This window comes from Carettochelys insculpta, chromosome 27 (assembly GCF_033958435.1).
Source record: "Carettochelys insculpta isolate YL-2023 chromosome 27, ASM3395843v1, whole genome shotgun sequence".
Lineage (NCBI taxonomy): Eukaryota > Metazoa > Chordata > Testudines > Carettochelyidae > Carettochelys > Carettochelys insculpta.
The window spans coordinates 8,244,414-8,267,603 of record NC_134163.1 but is presented as its reverse complement, the minus strand read 5'-3'; the positions used below and the strand labels follow the sequence as shown (position 1 = coordinate 8,267,603).

The 23,190-nt window shown below is 48.9% G+C and overlaps 1 protein-coding gene across 2 annotated transcripts in view; it reads right to left on the bottom strand.

The window, feature by feature from the left end:
- Window positions 1-5,619: 5,619 nt before the first annotated feature.
- The window catches only part of NRTN (neurturin), a 97,551-nt gene continuing 79,980 nt past the window's right edge, over window positions 5,620-23,190 (bottom strand). For both annotated transcript variants that reach the window (XM_074978435.1, XM_074978436.1), the window contains exon 3: window positions 5,620-14,606. In XM_074978435.1, the coding sequence (XP_074834536.1) occupies window positions 14,158-14,606 (449 nt within the window). In that variant the 3' untranslated portion in view covers window positions 5,620-14,157. The remainder of the gene's footprint in view (window positions 14,607-23,190) is intronic.

The window sequence follows — 23,190 nt, the reverse complement described above, 5'->3', positions numbered from 1 at the left end:
ACCTCATTAGCATAATTCTCACCTCACAAACTTCAAAGCTGCTAACTTCCAAGCGCTGTACCCATGCATGCTTTGGTTAAATCCCTGGAGACGACCCAGCTGGGGGATGTCAATACAGGGAGGGGAACCAGAAAAATCAGAAAATCTCCAATCCCGTTAGCCTGTTTTGGAGACCAGTTCCAGGCAGCGGGTGATGTCCCTGCCCTGCGTGATGCCTCATGCAGCTGACAAGGGCCTGCTGGGTGTTAACAAAAGAGGTGGAGTCAAAGCCCTAGTTTGGAGCAGTGGTTTCCCAGGGAGGTGTCCACACACTGCGGGGAAATGCACCCCAAAGCAAGGCCCAGGCACTATGGAAACCCTCTCAGCTGGGACAAAGTGATGCACAGGGATCGGACTGGCCCTAAGCACTTAGGTAAATCACCCCCAGCAGCACAGAGACATGGATGACCCTGGTGGCCTGTTCTTCACAAAGTGTTGGTTAGCAGAGGGACATGGGCTTGTTCAGTGTGGGGGCAACAGGGCATTATTACGCCCGAGCACTGAGTGGTGAAGAGGGAAGGAAAAACATGATGATGAGGAACCACCTCCTTGAAAAGGGGAGGGGCATTGCTTTTTCGGCTCTGAACGATCAGGCACATCCAACCTTGGCTACCTTGCACCTGGGGCAGCTGTTTAATGCAAAATACTACTCACCTGGGAGCATCTGACACCCACTTTCACACTTGCTCTGCCAAGGTGGAAATGGTGGCACTGGGTGCAGAGGGACAGAGAGGCAGAGGCATGCTTGCTGTAGGGTCCTCTGATGGCCACAAGGCAACACTGGCTTACAGGCGGCTTTCGTTGGTTCTTAACCACAGTACTAGCCCAGCCGCCTGAGTGATGTGCACCAGGGCTCCCCGTGAGTTTGTACAGTACCTAGCTCCGTGGCACCTCGCTACAGCTCTACACACCCCCACCCCTAGATAGGACCCCATCCTACTTAGCCATGTGAGAAGGGAAAGGTGATCGACACTTGTTCATATCCCTTTTGGGGTCAGGGCCCCCAGGCCAAGACTCCTTCATCGAACTAATAGAGAACACAATGCTATCAGCAGCTGTCTGAGGGGTTCAGAGCTATTTTCTGTCAGTTTGGCCTCTGCAGGACTATGTTTTACAGAACTGAAGTTTTCCGTCTTGTTTCCAGCTGTTACTTCGGTCGATCTGGACACCACACGCAGGCAGTAGGGCATGATCTTTGGCCAGCAGCTTGTTCGTCTAGCCTAGCAAAGCGTGCATCAGGAGAAGAAAACCGTGTAGCATGCAAGCTGGATACACTGGAATAGAAAGAAGTGCTTTTTCTCACTCAGAAGCATCTTGAACTTCTTTAAAAAGAACAACTCACGCACAAACGGGGACTCTGTCAGTTGGTCAACATTTGCCCGGGGCAAAAAGCTTCAAAGATATCCTGCCCCTCGCAGCTGCCATGAGGTCAGTTCTCAACTGGTTGCTAATTTCGTCTGTGTAATAGCTTGTGTGATGAATCACATTCAACCCACAGATTTTTACAAGAGCTGAGCCCTCGTGTATCCTCTTGCCTTCAGCGAGTGCTGCAGCTGCTCAGCACCTTGGCAAACCAGGCCAATTCTATTTAGGTTCCCAAGTGCGGCTTCAGGAGCCTGTTTGAAATACGGAGAACTTGGCTCCAGATTTCATCCGACAACTAAGAGCTCAGCAAAACATTTTGGATGGAGAACTGCAGCACTGGGACTGGCCGGCACGATTTGTGAATTCATGTCCAATTTCTGTCCAAAACTAAGGGGGTGGATGAGAAGAGATTCATAAGGGGCCTTAAGGTATCATGGGCTATAACACTAGAGGAGATGCACCCTTTATATCACTTGCCCAGTGGTTAGGGCACTCCCTTGAGATGCCAGAGACCCAAGTTCAAGACCACATCCTGGAGCTGGAGTGCAGCCCTGCCCCCTCCCAGGAGGCTGATTGTTAGAGTTTGGGTACAGGAGGAACCCTCTCAATCTTGCTTGTTGAAGTTTGAGTTTGTATAAAATACTTGACTATAGAGATTTGGCCAGAAAGCAAGGGTAAGAATCACTCACTAGCCTGCTAGCCAGTGGGGGACCTCACCCGTGGCACGGATCTTTGGCCCATCCCCACTGTAGGAACTAGTTAATTATCTATACTCAGTGGAACAGCCTCAACAGGAAAGTCTGACAGCAACCCAACTTGGATTAGACTAGTGGTGAGCACCGCCTCCTCAGAGGAGAGACATCTTGATGCCAAGTCCCTGCTCAAAGGAAGTGTTCATGTCTTAGGACTTCCACACCCCATGGTAGTGCTGTAGCTATTGAGTAGAAAGGCATCGCCCCCTCCCCCTCCTTGGTTGTGTGACCTAACCCTTCACTTCCTTTGCTTTTAGTTCAGAGAAGATTAAAATGCATGAAAATGAAACAAAGGGTTTCATCCAGAGTTGTATGAAATGCACCATTTGATCCTCAAACAAAACTGTACTGACTTTTTCTATTTGCTAAAAATGCTGAAAAATGTTGGCTTTGAGTAGACCAGAATCAATTTTCTCTCATCTCGGTTGAACCTCTCCTGTCCAGCACCCTTGGGACCTGGCTGATGCCAGGCGAGAGAATTTGCCAGGCAACAGGAGGTCAGTATTTTCTAGCACGACTAACACTTCCAGTGTTTACTGGGCTCTTAGAAGATTTTAGATAACAGCTAAATAAGAACACTGAGAGCCACGACCGGTGGCTGTAAAGAAACTTTATGGGACTGTGTAAAACTTGGCCACACCCATGATAAGTGGTCATCCGGCTAACTAAAATCATGCCAAATTACAGAGAGTTTGCCAGACGAGAGTTACAGATTACGGAGGTTCAACCTGTATTTCAAAACTGCCAGCAAACTGAGAAATCAGTTATTTCTCCAGCTCTTTAACCAACAACTCCAAAACTCTTGGTTTTCCAGTACTTCCAAAGAGTGAAGCCAACTTTTTTCAATATTTACTGAAAAGTATCCTGAATAACACCAGTGCATGGTAATTTTCATGCATATATCTCCAAGACCTTTCTGCAGAATGGTCAGTATTATTATCCTCATTTTACAGATGGAAAAAAGGCAGGGCAGAAATTTTAAATGACTGGACACGTTGGGTAACCTTAGGCAAGTCAGTAGCAGAGTCAGAAGTGAAACCCAAAAGTTTTAGTTTCTGTACTTTGTACTTGTACTGCTGCTCAGCCACAGCATAGACAATTCCTACACTGATGGAAGGGATATTTTCTGTCGACATAATTAATTCATCTCTCTGAAAGGTGGCAGCTAGTTCAATAGAAGAATTCTTCCATCAATGTTCCTGCCCCTGCAGAGCTAGGTGACCCTATGCATGGCACTCACAGCAAAAGATTTTTACAGCCCTGAGCAATGAGGCTAGAAAGATCTAATTTTTAATTGCAGAACAGCCTCAGTTCTGTACGCTGTCCACTGGACGATGCAGCCAGAGAGAGAGAAGAGAGAGAACTACTTGCGGCACCGAGACTGAACAAATGAAAGAACTCCTTAAACACTATTACAAACTAGGACCCGGGTTCTCTCCTTCTTTGAAACCTTTGCCCTCTGGGCCAAGTGAGGTTCTTGGGCACAAAGCCTACAAATATCTAGAGGCCATGCTACCACAAAGGCAGCCTTGGTTGGCTTTTTACCGGCTACAGAAGTTTTAATGCGCCATTGATTAGACAGAGACAAAATCTGAAATAAAATAACTGGACAGAAATCAATACAATCCTCACTTTATTTTCACCTTGTCTTGAGTATGTAACAGCATCACACCTGGCTTTAGGTTTGTCTTTTTATTAAAAAAAAATTCATACTGCATTTTACTCAATGTTCAGAATAAATGGTAAAATGTAATAAACGTAAACTGCACTGGCACCATTTTTGCTCAATAAATAAAAAAATGCATTATGTAGACTGCACACTACAGCATCTAAATAAATAACATAAGTTACTTCGAATAAATAGAGATCATCTCAAATACAGATGCATTGCATCAACTTCTTGCAGTTGGTCATTCAAGCCCAACAATGCGGGAATGGAAGTAGCTGAACAGATGAAATTGACCAGTGCTGGAGAATGGACCATAGTTGCTAGGAAGACCCCACAAAAATAACTTGCTCTTATGTAATTTACAAAAGGGAATGAAATACTGTTTCCCATTCCAATTGTGTTTCTTTTGATTAACTTGAAACTACACTCCTATTTCAAATTGGGACCAGGCCATAACTGTGTTCCTCGTCCAACCAATAGTGAAAGTATTCAATAACCCTGTTTATTAAGAAAACAGATTTTTTTCCTCCCTAAAAATAATTTGTCGTCATAAATTAGGCAAACGATTTAACATAAAGTTTCTGGAGCTATTCAAACAAGGAATGGTGTGTTTGCCAAGGTTTTACTCAGATGAAAATAATGAAATTCGTAGAATCCTAGGGCTGGAAGGGACTTCAGGAGGTCACTGACTCCAGCCCCCTGCCTAAAGCAGGACCAACTTTAGCTCTGCCTTCTTGCACGTTACACCACTGCAAATCAGACATGACTCCATCTCAGCCAGTAGTGTGACCGCCACTCTATGTGACAGAAAGCCTCACTTCCTAACCACCTCTGTACTTCACAGTCCTTGCACTGGCCAATGCTATGGATGTCTCGTGAAAGCACACCAAATTCTTCTGTAGCTCATTATCAGACAGAAGAGGATAAAATCATCCACCAATTCTTATGCTTGATCACAACTGCCAGAAAAAAAATATATACATATACATATATATATTTTCATGTGTCATTGTGTCTGGAAAGCTCGTCATTTTTCAAACGCTACCCAGTATCTTTGCTGCCCTTTACTGATGGCTAATAGTTAAAGCAAATGGCCAATCTGCAGCATACAGATAGGCAAGTGGCAGGAGAAAAACATAACAGATGTTGCCCATCGCTTATTGTTATGAGCAATAATAATTCATGGGGTGGTGAGGAAATAGCCAGACGACAGATTTGGGTGTCACATTCAAGCAGAGAATTTTCCATCCTTTTGCCCTTTCTGCGTTTTAGACATTCTTTGGGAGAGCGAAATCTCTTATTGCAGCCGAGGAGCTGCAGAAGCATTTGTCAAATATGAGGCAGAGAGCCTATTAAAAACAGATTGCAGTGAATAAGCAATGGAGGAGCACCCAGAACGTGCCTGATTGAGCAACATTATTATGCAACACAAACAGGACTTACAGTTCTCTGTGTAATGATCCCAAATACAGCACTGAAGAGACACACACAGATTAAAATCCTTGGGCAAGAGGCTCAATCTACACAGGGAGGGAGCTTGCATTCCGAAATCCAAACCTGAACACTCACAGTCAAAAACGAAATCAAATCAAACCCAGTCAGCAGGCTGCACTGGAGGTACGCCACCACAGAGACCTGGCATTTGAGTGCCCTCTGCTGTGCTACTGAATCATTGTCTTAGTTCTTCTCTAGCAACCGGGCTGTGATTTGTGGAAAGAGGATTTATTAACACACATCCTGCCTGCAAACATCTGGCCAAAGCGCCAGAGGTTGATAGCCAGAAGGACGCGGCAGTCAGCAAGGCTTTCAAAGGCTTTATTGGGCATTCGCATGTATCAGAACATTTTCGTCAGCTTCAAGATGAGAAAACGCAGCCTCGGCCACTGGCTACAAAACCGAGGTGAAAAGCACAGCTGTAGCACTAAGTTAATGGATAGCATCAGCACCCTCTTCGTTTTCTTTTGGTGACCCCTCCTGTCCCAGTGATTCCACGCCAGCCATTCAGAGAGATTTCAAACCACTTCATTGCCCTGTAGTACAAACTATGGACAAATCCTGCCCTTGGACACATAAGTGACATGCAGATATCTGAGGAGGGAACTTGATCCAATGTATAGAAAGATTTGCTCCCATACCACCTCCAGAATGCAGCCTCCTCTGGGGTGAAGCACACCAGCTGTTTAGCAACACCACAGACAGAAAATGCAAAGTGTGTTTCCAGAGGAGACTGCAGGGGGGAGAGTATTTTTGAGGCTGGAACCATATTAACCACCCTTTATGTTAGCAAGGAGACCAGAGGTGCTCTGCTACAGCTCTGGTCCCAAAGAAACTGAGCTAGGCTCAGGAAAAGTGACTCCAAGCTGCTGCTTCCCTGTTTCTTTGCAACAACAGTGCCAAAGCCCAACCAGGGGGAGCCATTTCTTTCTCACTGCACCTGCAACTTTCACCGGGTCCCATCCATCACCTCCCCTTCTGGAGTTATGTGAGATCTGCCACCTTGGCTGGCACACTGGGGGCTGAACTGTGGAACCTGCAGAGCTGAAGCTCTGTAGCTGGGTCTGGAACAGACACATTCTCTGTGGATCAAACCCAGAGCAGGACTTGTTGCTCTTACTGGGCAGGGAGTTTGTCACAGCTCTACATTAGTGGCAGCAAGAGCTCCGTGCACAAAGGGAGAAGAGCTGTATCACCATATAGGAAACAAAGTCGTACTCCAGGAATAAACTCAACAGGTCCAAATCCGATCTCACTCAGAGTGTCTACACTGTGTAGAAGATCAGCCCAGCCAAGGTCGGTCTTCTGGGGTTCAATTTCACACACCTGGTAGGGACGTGCGAATTGAAGTTTCTGGCGTCTGCAGTCGACCCGGTACTCCTCGATATATATGCGAGGATGGCCAGGTAAGTCGATTGTAGACAAGTCGATTCTAACTACACAATTGCTGTAGCTGGAACTGCGTATCTACGATCGCCTTCAATGCCTAGTGTAGACCTGGACTCAGACAGGTTATAACACTGGGTTTACATTGCCCACACTGTTTTACACTCCTGTTTTACACACGGGTTGCCAGCCCTCCTCCAGGACTGTCCTGGAGTCTTTGGGAACTAAAGATGAATCTTTCATGAAAGATGATGTCACAGGATGAAACTGCCAGGAAGATTTCCAACCAAAACTGGTTTTACACCAGCAGAAGCGATTTCAGAATCCAGCTTGAAAGGTTATGTCGTAACTAGCCAGCCCCAGTGCTCTGCTAGAAACACCGCAAAGGGAGGATCTCATTGGTAAAGGGGGTGGGGGAAGAGATAGCAGGTCAGGCCCATTCAAGGTGGCGCAGGACAGGCCCCTACAATTACTAGGGATTTCTAAAAGTCTTGGCCTTTGAGTCTGATTCACAACTCCCTTAAAACATGTGTCACTCTATAGCCGTGTCTACACGTGCACGCTACTTCGAAGTAGCGGCACTAACTTCGAAATAGCGCCCGTCACGGCTACACGTGTTGGGCGCTATTTCGATGTTAACATCGACGTTAGGCGGCGAGACGTCAAAGCCGCTAATCCCATGAGGGGATGGGAATAGCGCCCTACTTCGAAGTTGAACATCGAAGAAGGGCACGTGTAGACGATCCGCATCCCGCAACATCGAAATAGCGGGGTCCGCCATGGTGGCCATCAGCTGAGGGGTTGAGAGATGCTCTCTCTCCAGCCTCTGCGGGGCTCTATGGTCACCGTGTGCAGCAGCCCTTAGCCCAGGGCTTCTGGCTGCTGCTGCGGCAGCTGGGGATCCATGCTGCATGCACAGGGTCTGCAACCAGTTGTCGGCTCTGTGGATCTTGTGTTGTTTAGTGCAACTGTGTCTGGGAGGGGCCCTTTAAGGGAGCGGCTTGCTGTTGAGTCCGCCCTGTGACCCTGTCTGCAGCTGTGCCTGGCACCCTTATTTCGATGTGTGCTACTTTGGCATGTAGACGTTCCCTCGCAGCGCCTATTTCGATGTGGTGCTGCGCAACGTCGATGTTGAATGTCGACGTTGCCAGCCCTGGAGGACATGTAGACGTTATTCATCGAAATAGACTATGTCGATGTCGCTACATCAAAATAAGCTACTTCGATGTAGGCTTCACGTGTAGACGTAGCTTATTGGTGTCAATGTAATCCAGACTCTTCCCCCACAGGTCCCCTGACTTCAATGAGAACTCAGCATGAGCAATTCCCACAGGAGCAGACTGGAAGAGCCTTCCCTGCACAAAGAACTCAAGCTTTGCCCCTAACTTGAGTCCCATTCACACACAAACCGCTTTCCCTGGAGTACGGCGGTGCATTTTGCTGCTGTTGGCTGCTTATTGGTTACCTCTCAAGAGCGCACAGCTCACCAGTTGCTAATGCTGCGGCCATTATGGTCACTCTCCTCTCCTCCAGCGCCTTCCCATAATTCCCCATATGTGCAGCTGGAAGTTCTCCCAGAATGCACTAGGAAATTGTTCTTAGAGCGGCTTAAGGCATTGCAGGATAAACTGCTGAGACATCTCACTGTGAGTACAGTGCCCGTGGGGACACAGCTGCCCAAGTGTTACCTTACAGTGTGGCTGGGCTCACTTAAGCCTGGCTAACACAAACGGAGCTAATTGGAACGTAGGTCACAAGTGGAGTTGTTTGGGGATTTTTTGAGGCAGGAGGCTCTCTGAGGTGATGTTTTCATTCAGGCCAGTTGCTGTGGCACAATAGCAATTGTCTGGGTAGTGCTGGTCAGACTGTTTGCTGGGAATAAACCTACTGAATGTTTGTTAGATTTAGCACTCCTTGCCAAGGAATTAATCCAGATCTCTGCACCTCCAGTCATCACTTACAAACATGTACCTTTCACAAGACTTAGCTCTGTAATAGCACTTTGCACGCCCAACCAAACACCCACTGAATCCAGGGGAAAACTCCCACTGGTCACAAGGGAATGCATGTTGATGCATGAAGAACAGCCATTTCCCACTCATTCAGATGACCAAACCTTGGTCCTACCAACAGTCAGGCCTTGCAGCTGTAACAGGAGGGGGTGAAGAGCATGAGCTATCTGGGTTCTGAATGACTGCACCCAAACACGATGGCCATCTCTCATATTGCACCAGTTCTTCTGTCCCTGACAACTTTCATAATGGCTTATTTTCCTGCAAGCCTGAAGGAAACGAAAACCCTGAAGAAATGAGCACTGATCTTCCCTAAGGCACTGCCATGGATCCTGCCACATGCCAACATGCTGCATTACCATCTGTTTTCTCATCTCCGAAAGTGGCATGCAGCTCACACACACAATGGCCTGGGACTTGCATGGTGACTCTTGACCAATGCTAGAGTATCGTGTTTCTCTCAGATGTAAACAGCAGCCTACAGCGATTCTGATCAAATGCTAATCTCACACTTGTCTGCAGTGAACGGTCATAAAAATCACGTGTGTCTTTGATTTTCGTCTCAACTGGCTGACATTCACAACTGGTTTATACTTCAGCATTGTCCACAAAGCGAACAGACTGAATTCTCCACTCACTAATGCCACTTTCACACTGATGCATCTCCATTTACCCTACACAGTTGCTCCTATACGTGGAATTGTGTAAGGGTTGGGAGGACCGCATAAGTCATCGCTGAAATTGGCACATCAAAGAAAATGAAAAGCCAAGGCCAAGACTCAGGTGGAATGGACTTAAAGGGGTCCAACTCGCCTCGCGCATAACAGTGCAAGCCAGGAACAGGGCCACTACACCACAAACTTACGGTGGTGTCAGGGGCCACAGAAGCAAACCAAAAGGAGAATTCTCATGCATTAAGAGGTGGCATTTCTGTACAGTCACACAAATGGGCTTTTATCACTTCCGAACGAAGGGCAGCTCTGGTTTGGCTTAGCAGAGCCAGTTGTCAAAGAGACCTGACAGTACACCGTGTTCACAGCTCCATTAGGTATGCGCCATAAAGCGAGCTACGTGTGAATCTGGGAGAAGTAAAGCAATGTAAACAGCCAGCTTTTGCAAACTGACCGGCGGTTTTACGCGTGTGTAAAAATCCAACAGATGGCCTTTATTCTTCTCTCCTCCTGCCAGTTTCTCCATCTGGGCTCCTCTTTCAAAGGCCAGGGTAAAGTCTAGGATTCAGAGCACAGCCGGCTTTTATATGACAGTCGGGTGCAAGTTAGTGAAACCCTGCTGAATGGCTATGTTTATACTGCTTTGATACACGTTGGCTCTATTCAGCTAAGACCAGCTTTTGGATCCAATGCACAAAAGCCTGACCTTTGGCAAGGGTCAGAAACCTATACTCTTATGCTCCACATTACATTTGTCACCTCTTGGAGACACACACATGAGATATTTGGGTTATTGTTCACATGATGGGCTGGGATTTCCAGCTCGCCCTTTGCAGTTCTGGGGCACTGGGCTCCCATCTCCCATTGGCTCCTTCACTGATCCCGGTCACAGCTGCTAATTATCCGTGTGAACAGGGAGGTTTGCTCATTTCACGCGGTAAAGAGAGAAACACATTATTTCCCTGACTGCCGTGAAAAACAAACAAGAGGGCCAGATTCTGATCTCAGCTACACCAGGATGGAGTGTCCAGATTTACATTGGTTTTATCTGGGAGCCTAGTCTGGCGCACAGTTTGACAAAAGAAGGAAGTCAATGTAATGAAAGAATTCAAGGCCCAGTACATGACACCAATGCTCTCCTTCTGTTTATTATTTGCATTAGCTGGGAAAAGAGCCAAGAGGAGAAAACTAGCTATTCCCGGCAACAAATACAGCCTGCAAAAGTACTCTGTAGTCTCATTTATTTCCTTGCATAGTAAACAACACTGACACGGCTGTAAATGCTAACCATAGACAGAAAGGGCCTGGTTCTTCTCTCACCCATGACACAAGCTACTCTACCCTGATCAAAGTCAATGAGAATCACACGTGTCCTAGTCGTAGGAAGTGCTGGGCCTTACCAGAACACACAGTTCAGTTCATCGCATGCTCATACGTTCGGCCAACTGGGTGGGAAGTGCTAAAGCCAAGTCCTCCCAGGGCTCAGACTCATGTGATTTTGCTGAACATCTCCTGTTGCACTCAAAGGCCATTGTCAGTCGGGTGCTTAAGAGTCCTATGGATTTCAGCCCCATCTCATCTACAGAGGTGCAGCTAGGGCAGCCAGCTACCTGGTTTTCAACTGGAAAGTCCTGTTGGAAACAGGACCGGATAACCGGACAACAAAAATTCTGCTAGTGAGGGCAAAGGAGACGGGAAGTCCACCTAATCGGCTGGGGCCCACCTCCTACCTGCACTGAGCAGCTACAGATCCCAGCCCCAATTACACAGGTGAGTCCTTCCTGACTCCAGGGAGGTGAGGTGGGGGGCAGAAAAGCAGGAGGTGCACAGGGGGACTCGAACCTGGGATCTCTGGAGCTTAGAGCAGGAGCCTCTACAGTTTGAGCTAAAAGCCAGCTGTCGCTCAGCTAAGGCCGTAGAGCACACTCATTCTCTTTCTCTCTGTAAGTCGGCTGGGTGCCACTACTGGGGATGCATGTAGGTGTGTGGGTTACACAAACAATGGGGAAGAGGGACAGAGGATGAAAGACGTGGCAAAGGAAGTGGGGATCCCTGGGTAAAGAGGCGGGGCAGGGGAGATTCTTGCACTCCTGCTGGAGTGTCCACTTTTAAAATATTACCAAGTCAGCAACCCTAGATGGACCTGTAGACTTCATGAACCTGTAGACCTCCTCATGAACCTGTAGACTTCAGCTGCTTCTGGACTGGGATCCAGCCCTTTTTGGTCAGTCATTGACCTGCTAGGATCTTATTGCTGATATGTATCCTAATTTTATCACTCTAGTCTTCCACTGTATCACAGCCCAAAGCCTCCCTAGCCTACAGACTACAACGCCGTTGGATGGAAACACACACCACCCATACGCCAGAGTGTTTCTAAACCATTTTACAGAATGCACTGAGGACAGCTTGGTCGTGTGAGCTGGTCATCTGCCACCAACCATGGTGGAGGAAATGGAGAGCTAATTCGGTATGTTAGGCTGGTATGAGCCTTAAGACAACAAGACGATGAGAAAGACTATAGGAAAGAGAATGTTCCCATGAGTGCGTAAACACAAAGCGGCCCGTGATCAACACTGCGAACAGCTCTGAAGGCCCAACTCCAGCTCTTGTGAGATGGGAGGCTATCGGCTGCTCTCAACGGGAATTGGATCAGGCCCTAAAGGGAGAAAACACCAAACCTTTGTCCCATAAAAAGCCCCAATGGAGGTAGAGTTGCGTATGAATGCATATGGGAACCTCAATCCCTTAGGGCTGGTCTACAGACAGATGTTTGTACTGGTGTAACCATATGGATTAATTAGGTTTTTTTTTTTTTTTTAAAACTTGAAGAGTTATACCAGCACAGACCCTCATGTGAACACAGTTATACTGGTATAAGCGTGCTTCGTAGCTTATTTATTTTCCCTATGCAGATATAAGCATCTTTGTATTAGTCTTAGCATGTCCACACTAGAGATGTTGGACTGACTGAATGATATTGGTAGAGTTAACATGGTGTGCAGACAAGCTCCTACATTCTTTTGCAAACCCAAGTCTTAGGCCAGGTCTACACTGCATATCTGGGGATGTTGTTATACTGACCGTAGCCTCCTGCGTAGACAGTGCTATGAAGCAGAGGTGGCATTATTAAACCAACAGACAAGCTTTCTGCTGTAAGCTACGGTGGCGCAGCTGCACGTTTGCAGTGTAGACCTGCCTCAGCACATAACGAAGTCCACAGGCACTGCTGGAGTACAGGAGCCAGTCACCGTATTACAGCAGAGCCCCTGCAAAGCCAGTCCAAAATGGTTTATTTCAGCAGGATAGAAGGAGTTCCAAACGGACAGCAAAGGAGGTGCTCAAAGCAATAGAAACATGGGAATCTATTGCTCCTTTCTCAACGCTCACGTTTCCCACGTAGGAGATCAGAACACTTAACTCCCATTAAAATTAAGGCAACTTTGCAATTCTCATTATCCCCCCCTCCCGGCCCAGTTAAACCACTAACGGGACTGGTATTTTGGGATACCTGTCCTGGCCCAGACGAGTGAAAAGGTTGGCATGTTGGGATGGAAGCAGACAACAGTTGTCCATTGACCTCAGGGCTGGGAAGGAATGATAGTACAGGTTGAACCTCTCTAGTCCAGCACTCTCTCGTCTGGCAACATCTGCAATCCAGCATGATTTTAGTTCGCTGGATGACCACCTATCATGGGTGTAGCCAAGTTTCCCATGGTCCCATCAAGTTTGTTCACAGCCATTGGTCCTGGCTCTGAGTGTTCTGTGCTGTTATTTAGCTGTAATTTACCCTTAGAGGTCTTCTAAGAGCCAAGTAAGCAGTGAAATGTTGGTAATACATTGACCTCCTGTGGTCCAGCAAATTCTGTTGTTCAGCACCAGTCATGTCCCCAGGGTGCCAGACTAGAGAGTTTCAACTTGTATTCTGTATGTCTGCAGTAGCCGCCGATATTTATATCTCTAGCTCTCTCTATATTCCTGCATATTTACAGAGCACGAATATACCGCATGTGTACAATAAAATAAGGGTAAGATACGATGTCAGGATATAAAAGACTATTTGTTGACTGTTCCGTCATATAACCGCACAGAGAAAGGTTCCTGCCACGTAAATTCCTTGCCCTGGCACAATTCTCCTTCGGCCGCAATCCATCGTGGAGGGGGGCCTCTGAGAAGAGGCTTGAGCGTCCATAGGACTAGGAACGTGGACACCAATCTGACCCCTCCTTTCCGACTGGATCCCAGTTCCGGAGCTGGCCCTTCAATTGCATCCAAAGACAAGGACAACTGGTGCCTTGTGGACTTGGAATCCTGGGCCAGCGAAGCTTCCCAGCTAAACCCCCTGGTGCAAGCGACAACATAAAAGCACGGACGGGTGCCAGGCTGCTGTCACTGATGGTGGCATTGCTGAGGGTGAGGTGATTCCTCCTACCTCTCCATTCCCCAGCTCCTCCTCTTGCAAGCATCCCAACGTCCAGGGGCACTAGGCTGGTGGGAGGAGTGTGAAGGCACCTGTCGAAGAGTCGAAAGGCTCCTTGATCTTACTCAAAACACAACCCAACATGAAGAGTTTCCCAGTTGCCCCTAAAGTCCAATCACAGAGCTGAGGTAGACTTGGAAACAGTTGCCTTCTTGACTATCTCTGGGCCTGGGTCCCTCTTAGTTCCTTTCTCTCTCAGAGGGCAGCAATATCCCTTGAGGCCCTTGCACTCTTGGCTCGTGCGCGCTGCCTTACAGACGCCAACCTTCCCAGGTTCCCTCTCCCTGCTTCACACACAGCCACATTCCTTGGCTGAAAGCTCATTGACAGTGTAGTAGCGGTTGTAAGTGTCCAGGAAGGAGACGTCGTCGTCGTAAGCGAGAGGCCTGCAGCAAGGCCGGGCTCTTACCTTCTCCTTTTTGATCTTCTTCTTGAGCCTCATGTTCTTCAGGGAGAGGTCGTAGTTCCTGACGGCCGTCTCGCAGGTCCCACTGCAGTAGCGAAACAGGACGATCTCATCCGACTCATAACCCAGGCCCAGCTCACTGACGCTCACCTCCAGCTCCTTCAGGGCGCAGGGTTTGTGGCGGGCTCGGGCTCGCTTCATGCGGTTCCCCAGCTTGGGGAAGAGGGGCAGCTCGTGTCCCCCGGAGTTCATGGACTGGCTGTACCTCTCGACCAGTGTGGAGATCAGCTGTTGGATTTCACCCTCCGTGTAGCTTTCAAACAAGGTGCTGTCTGCAACAGAACAGGGAGAGGGGTTAGTGAGCCAGGTGGCAGGGACGGAAAGCTCAAGCCAGAGGAGCTTGGTACCAGATCTCAGAGGGATCTGGCCATCCAACTCCTTTAGAAAATCCCAACCCTAAATATGTCTACAGACTGTGGGTAAACAGGCCAAAAATACGGATGTCTTGAGTCCCATTCACTTTAAGTTCCTAGATAATTAGGTTCCCTGCTCCAGGCCCCCAGACTGCAGGCACAAGCAGGAAAGAGCCTGTAAAAAGGATGGGCTTTAGGAAATCAAGGAGCCAGTAATTTGCAAAGCCCCTCTGCAACGTCTACTATATTCTACACAAGTCTAAGCTTCCATTAAACACACCAGATCTCCTGCCTAACATTTCCCCTTGTGAAGCAATTGGCACATGCTTCACCCACCTCAGGGAAAACTGGCCTCAGCTAATCTCCAGCACCATCAGAGGCTGGCATTCACTCTGCCCCCACCTTGCCTGCTCCTCAGAGGTCAGATAGGCCTACTTGACTTAGCAGAGCAGAGGCCTGATCTACACTACGGCTGAAAAAGGTGACTTTGACTATTGCTATTAATCACCAGTTTAAATACTCAGGTGCAAGAGGGGTTTGGGCCCTGCCTAATGCACCCTTTAACCAGGGAAGCCAGGACCCTGCCCTTCGCAGGCATTGCTTTGATGATCTAGTTGGGTTCCCCGCATAACACAGGCCAGAGACCTTCCCACAGCAACCCCTGCCCTGAGCTCACTGCCCACTGTTGAACCGGGGTGCACCCTTCAGAAACAGGTGTCCTCCTGAGACAGGTGCCCGCAGTTCCTGTCTCTGCTGTAGGCAGAGCCCGAGCGCCTTCTAAAGCAAATTTTCACTGCCACACTGTGTGTAAACAGGGTAGGGGGAGTCTGCCCCTTTCTTGGTGCTCACGCAGGAAAAGCCACTGCAAGGCAACAGCTTTCAGATGCCCCCAGCCTGGTCCCCTGCAGCCGCCAGTGCCCCAGGCCACTTTATTCTCACTGGAGTCCTTCATCAAGCCTGATGGAAACCATCGCAGCAGAGACCACCTGCACCTTGGCTTACCTCATCCGTACTGAGCAATTAGCCTGACGCTCAGTATTTGTGGGGACTTGGGCAACGCAGCCTTTCTGGAGGCTGGACATTATAAGACATACAGCATCCTCAAAGCATCCATACAGCATCCTTGCAACCAACTGCATGCCCAGGGTGTCCCATGCTATGTGCAGGCCCTTGGGAAGGTTTGGTGGGGACACACGTTCCAAAGATTGGTCCCAGCCAGCCATTAGCCAAAGCCGCAAGTTACCCTCTGGGTCCATGGGGATGAAAAGCCAGCAGAGCAGCACAGGAGGTTACAGAAATCAGCTGCTCAACATCAGCTTGGCCCCTGACTCCAACTTCCCGGTGCCCATGGAGAGGGGGCTTCCCTGGGGCTGAGATCCACAGCTGGGATGATCAGGGAAATGCTTTTCCTGGCAGCAACCCCAGGATCAGCCCCACTAGGCAGGACAGAACCTGGTTTGCATAGCCACAGGGGCCCTCTGTGGAAACTGGGTGAGAGTTAAAAAACTACAGGCACAAGTCAGATTGTAAGTGTCTTATTGAAATGGGATGGAAAATCCTTCCTTCTCAGAGGGGAGCTTTAACAGGGGCTTTCGCTGGGAGGACATAGGCCAGGGCCCAAGTGACAGGGTGGCTTTACGTACTCTTGGAGGCTTGGCTGGCAGACCAATACCAACAATGCCAGCCTCTCCCAAGCCCTGGCAGATGTAACTTACACTGGCCAAAGAGCACATTTCTTGGTATCTCTTCAACCAGCTCCCATGCTGGAGTAAGCAGTAGTGGAAAAAGAACTTAAATGGGTACAATGGTGTCTACTGTGTCTGTAATAGGGCTTTTGCTGGTGAAACAGGAGTAGGAAACAAACGAGTCACTTCCCCAATGGACAGAGCTACGCCAGCCGAGCTCAGGCCTTACAACTTTTTCGCATTTCCAAAGCGATACCACTTTGTGCTGCGTGTCTATAGCTTTCCTTGATCTAAGCAGCATGTGACTGGGTGACAATTTGGATAGGAGACCTCCACGTGCCTTGGCCAATGGCAATTCTCTCTGAGTTAACACTGATTGCTTTTACAGGACGTCTGAAACTCCAGTCTCAACCACTGGCGGCAGTTTCTGTAAGAATTAGGGCTGAGTTAACTCTGGCGCCAAATGCTGGTTGTGGCAGACCACAGGCAGCACGCTTCAGGAGCCTGGTGGAAGGCAAATATACTGGGAGCTGGGTCAGTGCCTTTTTCTTTGCCACCTAGGCTCACAGAGTGCGGCCCTGGAGCCAAGGCAGACAGCTGGGACTTATTAAGAATCAGTCTGCAGTAACAGGGCTAATCAGACACCTGCTACCAGTTAATGCCTTCTGGCTCACTATAAAAGGTCCCCCTCCGGCCCCCGATGCAGAGATAGTGCCTTTTCAAGTACCTCAAAGAGGGTTACAAGGAGGAGGGAGAAAAATTGTTCTCCTTGGCCTCTGAGGATAAGACAAGGAGCAGTGGGCTTAAACTGCAGCAAGGGAGGTTTAGATTAGACATTAGAAAAAACTTCTTAACTGTCAGGGTGGTTAAACACTGGAATAAGTTACCTAAGGAGGTTGTGGAATCTCCATTGCTGGAGATATTTAAGAGCAGGTTAGACAGACACTTATTGGGGATGATCTAGACAGTGCTTGGTCCTGCCAAGAGGGAAGGGAACTGAACCTCTTGAGGTCCCTTCCAGTTCTAGTGCTCTATGATTCTATGAGGGGGAAGGAAATGAGGACAGGACCAAGAACAGATTCTGGAGGACTGAAGTTTTGGAAGAGAGAAGTGGCTCAGCCAGAGATGGGGGAAGGTGTCAGAAGGAAGTGATGGGAGAAGTGGTCCAGGGAAAGGTTACTGTGTTTGGGGCAAGGGAAAAGTCCCATAAACTGCCATTCATATGGGCCCCTGGACTGAAGCCCACAGTAGTGGGTGGGCCTGGGCTCCCCCACCCTTCCCCTAGAGAGTTGCCTAGGTGGAAGGAGAGGGGCATCGGAACCTTGTGAAGGGGCTTGCTTCCACTCGTGGGAATTGCCTGTGATGAGAATAGCTTGGTAAACAGAGACCCTTGCCTCTGGGAAGAACCAAGGCAGTGGAAGGGCCACTGTGAATCTCTGAGGCATCCAATAAAAATCTGCCCAGAAGCAAAGAACCCATACGGGGGTTGTCAAGAGTCTTGTCACACAGTTCATATAATTATATTCTGCTTAGTGTAATTCCCTCCACAGTTTCACTCGAATGCAGCAGTTTGGATTGTGTCTTGATCTGCGAGGGAATGGAGCTGGGTGCTCTTAGCTGCTGTGCCCTACCCCAGAAGCAGCTGCATTTCACGGGTAGGCAAATCCATCTCAGTATCAGTTAATTAATGGACACCTGCAAAACACATTGTGACCCTCAGCTGAAAGGTACATTAGAAGTACCAAGCATTCTGCTGGTTTTACTCAGACCTCCTTTGCATTGCTTTCAGCAGAAGTGAAACCTTAGTGAAGTTGTCAGAGTCTGGCCCACTATTGCTACTGGTAGTAAATTATTTTTAATTCTTCTACTGATCAAAGAGCACTACAGTCCCACGTTCCCTAGATGTCAGAACTGTCTCTTTTGCCTCCAGCTGACGTCAGTACAAGAAACTGATCTCCCAGTTTGCAGAGACGAGATTTCAAACAATTTTTCCCCACTAGGACAAAACCAAGGATGTTCAAAACTGGTTTTGCAAAGCCACAGGATATAAGAACCATTCCACAGTCCCCCCCATCAAGTCCTAATTCTGCCCGATTCAGAGTAAGGGCTATGAACCTAAGTCTTTCGTGTCCCACATGAATGCCCTCACGCCTGGGTTAGGGGCTGGTCTGTATGAGTGCACTTGCTGTCTATTTTGGTTACCTGCTAGATCTGAGAAAGCCATTGAGATAAAGGAGCTTTTTCCAATGAAAACCCATTATCAGAAAATTCCAAACCAATAGAGGATATTTCTAGGGTTTGGAAAAGCAAATTTAGGTTTGATTGTTTGGTTTCGACCTGTAACACTGTAGCTTGTGTTCATGTTAACATGCACACAGGTGTTTCTACACTAAGTAGAACGGAGCACTGCACATTTTCCAACAGGATTCCTTTGTTGCTTTTCCTTGGACACTCTCCACGACACCCTGGACATCTCGGCTGCATCTACACGTGCACGCTACTTCGAAGTAGCGGCAGTAACTTCGAAATAGCGCCCGTCACGTCTACACGTGTTGGGCGCTATTTCGAAGTTGAAATCGACGTTAGGCGGCGAGACGTCGAAGTCGCTAACCCCATGAGGGGATGGGAATAGCGCCCTACTTCGACGTTCAACATCGAAGTAGGGACGTGTAGACGATCCGCGTCCCGCAACATCGAAATAGCGGGGTCCTCCATGGCGGCCATCAGCTGGGGGGTTGAGAGATACTCTCTCTCCAGCCCTTGTGGGGCTCTGTGGTCACCGTGGGCAGCAGCCCTTAGCCCAGGGCTTCTGGCTGCTGCTGCTGCAGCTGGGGGTCCGTGCTGCATATACAGGGTCTGCAACTAGTTGTTGGCTCTGTGTATCTTGCACTGTTTAATGAAAGTGTGTCTGGGAGGGGCCCTTTAAGGGAGCGACTTGCTGTTGAGTCCGCCCCGTGACCCTGTCTGCAGCTGTGCCTGGCTCCCTTATTTCGATGTGTGCTACTTTGCCGTGTAGACGTTCCCTCGCTGTGCCTATTTCGATGTTGGGCTGAGCAACGTCGAAGTTGAACATCGACGTTGCCAGCCCTGGAGGACGTGTAGACGTTATTCATCGAAATAGCCTATTTCAATGTCGCAACATCGAAATAAGCTATTTCGAAGTTGGGTGCACGTGTAGACGTAGCCCTCGTGAGCTATAGATCAATCCCAATTTGAACCTGTTGCGAACCTAGTAGTTGCCCAGGGCCCCAGGTCTGCATCTCATGTAGACCCTCTCCAAGCCTCCATACCCTTTTAAACTGACTTTCTGTCATAGTGAAACGGGGGCAGAGTCCAGAGCCAGTGGCTGATGGCAGAGTCCACAGCTGCTGATTTGGTTAAAAGTTCCCATTATTACGGTTAGATTGAGGCCACTGGGAACCCTGGGGCCAATCTTGCAGCCCATCCAACGTCCCATCCAGTTGCAGCACCTTGGCCACCTAGGCTTGGTCTACACCGCAAAGTGAAGTCAGGGTAAGCTGCCTTGCATTGACCTAGTGTGCAAATTTACACTCCAGTCCGTTTCCCATCTCCGTACGCTCTCCATTAGCCAACAAGTAACGCAATCCCCAGAGCAGCGTTGAGCCATGATCAAGGCACAGAGGTGGATGCAGTACAAAGGCAGACACTGTGTTAACAATGTTATCCAGCAGCTGTCCCACAATGCTCGACACGGACGCTCTGGTCACAGATGTGAACTCCACTGCTCCGAGACCCCTCCTCCTTTGGAACCCTGGGCACTCTTGCAATTCCTTTTCCTGATTGTCCAGCTTGGCAAGCACACCTAGCAGTTCTCCATCGTGTGCAACGGCCTGGCCGACCCTGCCAACTACGCTCTCCAGAGCCTGGTGGGAGAAGTGGTTGGGCAGGCGCAGCTCTGAACCAGCTGTAGAAATATCGCCGTCTACAAGCAGGTTGCACCGGGGTGGGCTACCACAGAGCCCCTGCAGCAGTACCGCATGAAAGCAAAGGAGATGAAGCTGGTGAGTGAGGTCAGGAACTGACCCCGGCAGAACACTCAGTGTTCCTAATGTGCCTTTCACCTGAGGATCACAGTGTGTGTTGCAGGCACCCCAAGACCCCAGTGCAACCTGTTTCTCCCCCACCCTGCATTGCCAAGACGCAGTGCACTAAATGGTGGTGAATTGCAGCCTGGGATGCCTGCAAGTTGCACCATACTGGGCATTAGAACATAAGAATAAGAACATAAGAATGGCCATACTGGGTCAGACCAAAGGTCCATCCAGCCCAGCATCCCGTCTGCCGACGGTGGCCAATGCCAGGTGCCCCAGAGAAGGAGAACAGAGGACAATGATCAAGTGATTTATCTCCTGCCATCCATCTCCTGCCCTTGTTCTGAAGGCCAGGGCACCATACTTTACCCCTGGCTAATAGCCATTTATGGACCTAACCTGCAAAAATTTATCGAGCTCTTTTTTAAACCCTAATAGAGTCCTGGCCTTCACAGCCTCCTCGGGCAAGGAGTTCCACAGGTTGACTGTGCGCTGTGTGAAGAAAAATTTCCTTTTATTAGTTTTGAACCTACTACCCATCAATTTCATTTGGTGTCCCCTAGTTCTTGTATTATGGGAAAAGGTAAATAATTTTTCTATATTCACTTTCTCCACACCTTTCATGATTTTATATACCTCTATCATATCGCCCCTCAATCGCCTCTTTTCCAAACTGAAAAGTCCCAGTCTCTCTAGCCTCTCCCCATATGGGACCCATTCCAAGCCCCTAATCATCTTAGTCGCCCTTTTCTGAACCTTTTCTAATGCCAATATATCATTGAAACGAGCTCTCCTGGAGAACAAGTTCAGTGAGGACACATGGAGCCACGTATGTCCACACAGAAAACATATGAACTGGAGTTGGCAAAAGTCTGTCGTGTGGACATGCCCTGAGGTCCCTGCGCAACAGAGACACTTACAGGCTTAACAGAGCAATTAACTTATTATGGTGGAGACTGTTAATGCTGGGGGCAAGAACTGAATTAAGACAGTTACTAGCTCCGTGCAGGATGGGGGAGATTGGCAGGAAGTGGTGGGGCAGGTGGCAAACGAGGTGGGTGTGGTGGAGAACGCTCGGTGGTTGAAAGCTCCTCCTAACATAGGCTTTCACCGCCGTGCTGGGAAGCCAGAGGTTACGGATGCAAGTGGGAAAAAGAAACCGACAGCGCGAATATTATGACTATGAGCTCCCCGGAAATGGGCCAGCCCCACAGCACTCTGGATAGCAGAGGGAGCCATCAGTGATAGAAGCCTAAGCAAATCACTGAGCCCTCCTTCAGCCTTGCTGAGATGGAGCCAGGCCGGGCAGGGAGGTTCTCCAGAGTGAGTCCCAAGGAAAAGGCGCTGTTAAGCCTTGGATGACTTGGAAGTGTCCTCTCCCTGCCTCTCAGCTCCTTGGTCGGAAGGGATCCGGTCAGTATCTTTTCCACGCTGGCTCCTGCTGGCTGCCTCCTGCTCTCCAGGCCCCTCACTGTGTCGTGTTTATTTTCCTCCCAGACTTTCACAGCTTGCCACAGCCCAGGCAGCCTCGCACCGCCTGACACTTGAAGTGCTGCTTAGAAAATCCCCCAAACATTTGGTGAAAAAATAAAACAAGCTCCTGTTGCCTTCATGATTTCCAGATGCCTCACAGTCAGCCACATCAGAGACGCCAAGAAGGATCACTGCTTCCTCCAGCCAGAGGGGAATAAGTAGCAAAGGGTCAGGCTTGGACAGGCATCACAGGCCATCAGAGCATGGAGAAGAGGGCCAGGAACACAGAGGTGTGGTACCAGTTGGTGGGGACCACCCTGCTTGTGTCTCGGGCAGCTGCTCTGTAGCTATCAAGAGCCCCGTTGTTATTTAATCTGCCAGTGGAAGCAGGACTGACAGCTGGAATTAAAGGAAATGATTCCTGTCCTCACCTAGTGTCACTCAGCTGAAGCCAATGGAGCTACCCCCCCTGTGTCCAGCTGTAAGTGGGAGGACGGTCAGGGCCGTAGGAATTAAACTTACGTGAGAGTTCAAATTCAACCCCAAAGCTCTAACAGCATTAAAGCCCATCATCTGCCCTCAGCGCCTGACTCTCACCTTCCTTCAATAAGATCATAACCTAGTCCTCAGAGCAGATGGCATCTTCTGTTTCCATACCCAGACCTCAGTCCAGAGCGGGGGTACAAGAAGCAGGAAGAAGGTGTGAAAAGCAGCAAAAGGCACATCAGTGACCCAAAGGTCATTGCCTCAGCCAATTTCATGCCACTGCCCCAAAGCACGGACACGTCAGAACTCTGCACAGAAACAGCTGAACATTCTCCTTTGTGTTACTAAAATGGTCTGACTTTCCCTTTGCCTCCTGCTTGGAAACGGCTGAATCGTTTTCAATGAAACTAACCAAAACAATTCAGCCGGTGGCAAGAAAGCAAGAAAGGAATATTTCAGCCGCAGCGGTTTATGTCAGGCAAAGTTCTAACCAGTGGAAACAGGGGCCCTCTTAGAATGCGCCCTGTTACCATGACTATCAGCACTGGACTTTCTATTTTTGCTTTCGTCGCCTCTAGGGGCAGAACTTCAAAGTTATGAACACCAGAGTTACAAACTGATCAGTAACACCCACACCTCACATGGAACCAGAAGTGCACAAACAGGCAACATCAGAGGGGGAAAAAAGCAAATTATAGAATCACAGAATCCCAGGGCTGGAAGGAACCTCGGGAGGTTATCTAGTCCAGCCCCCTGCTTCACGCAGGATCAAACCCAATGAAGTCATCCCAGCCAGGACCTTGTCAA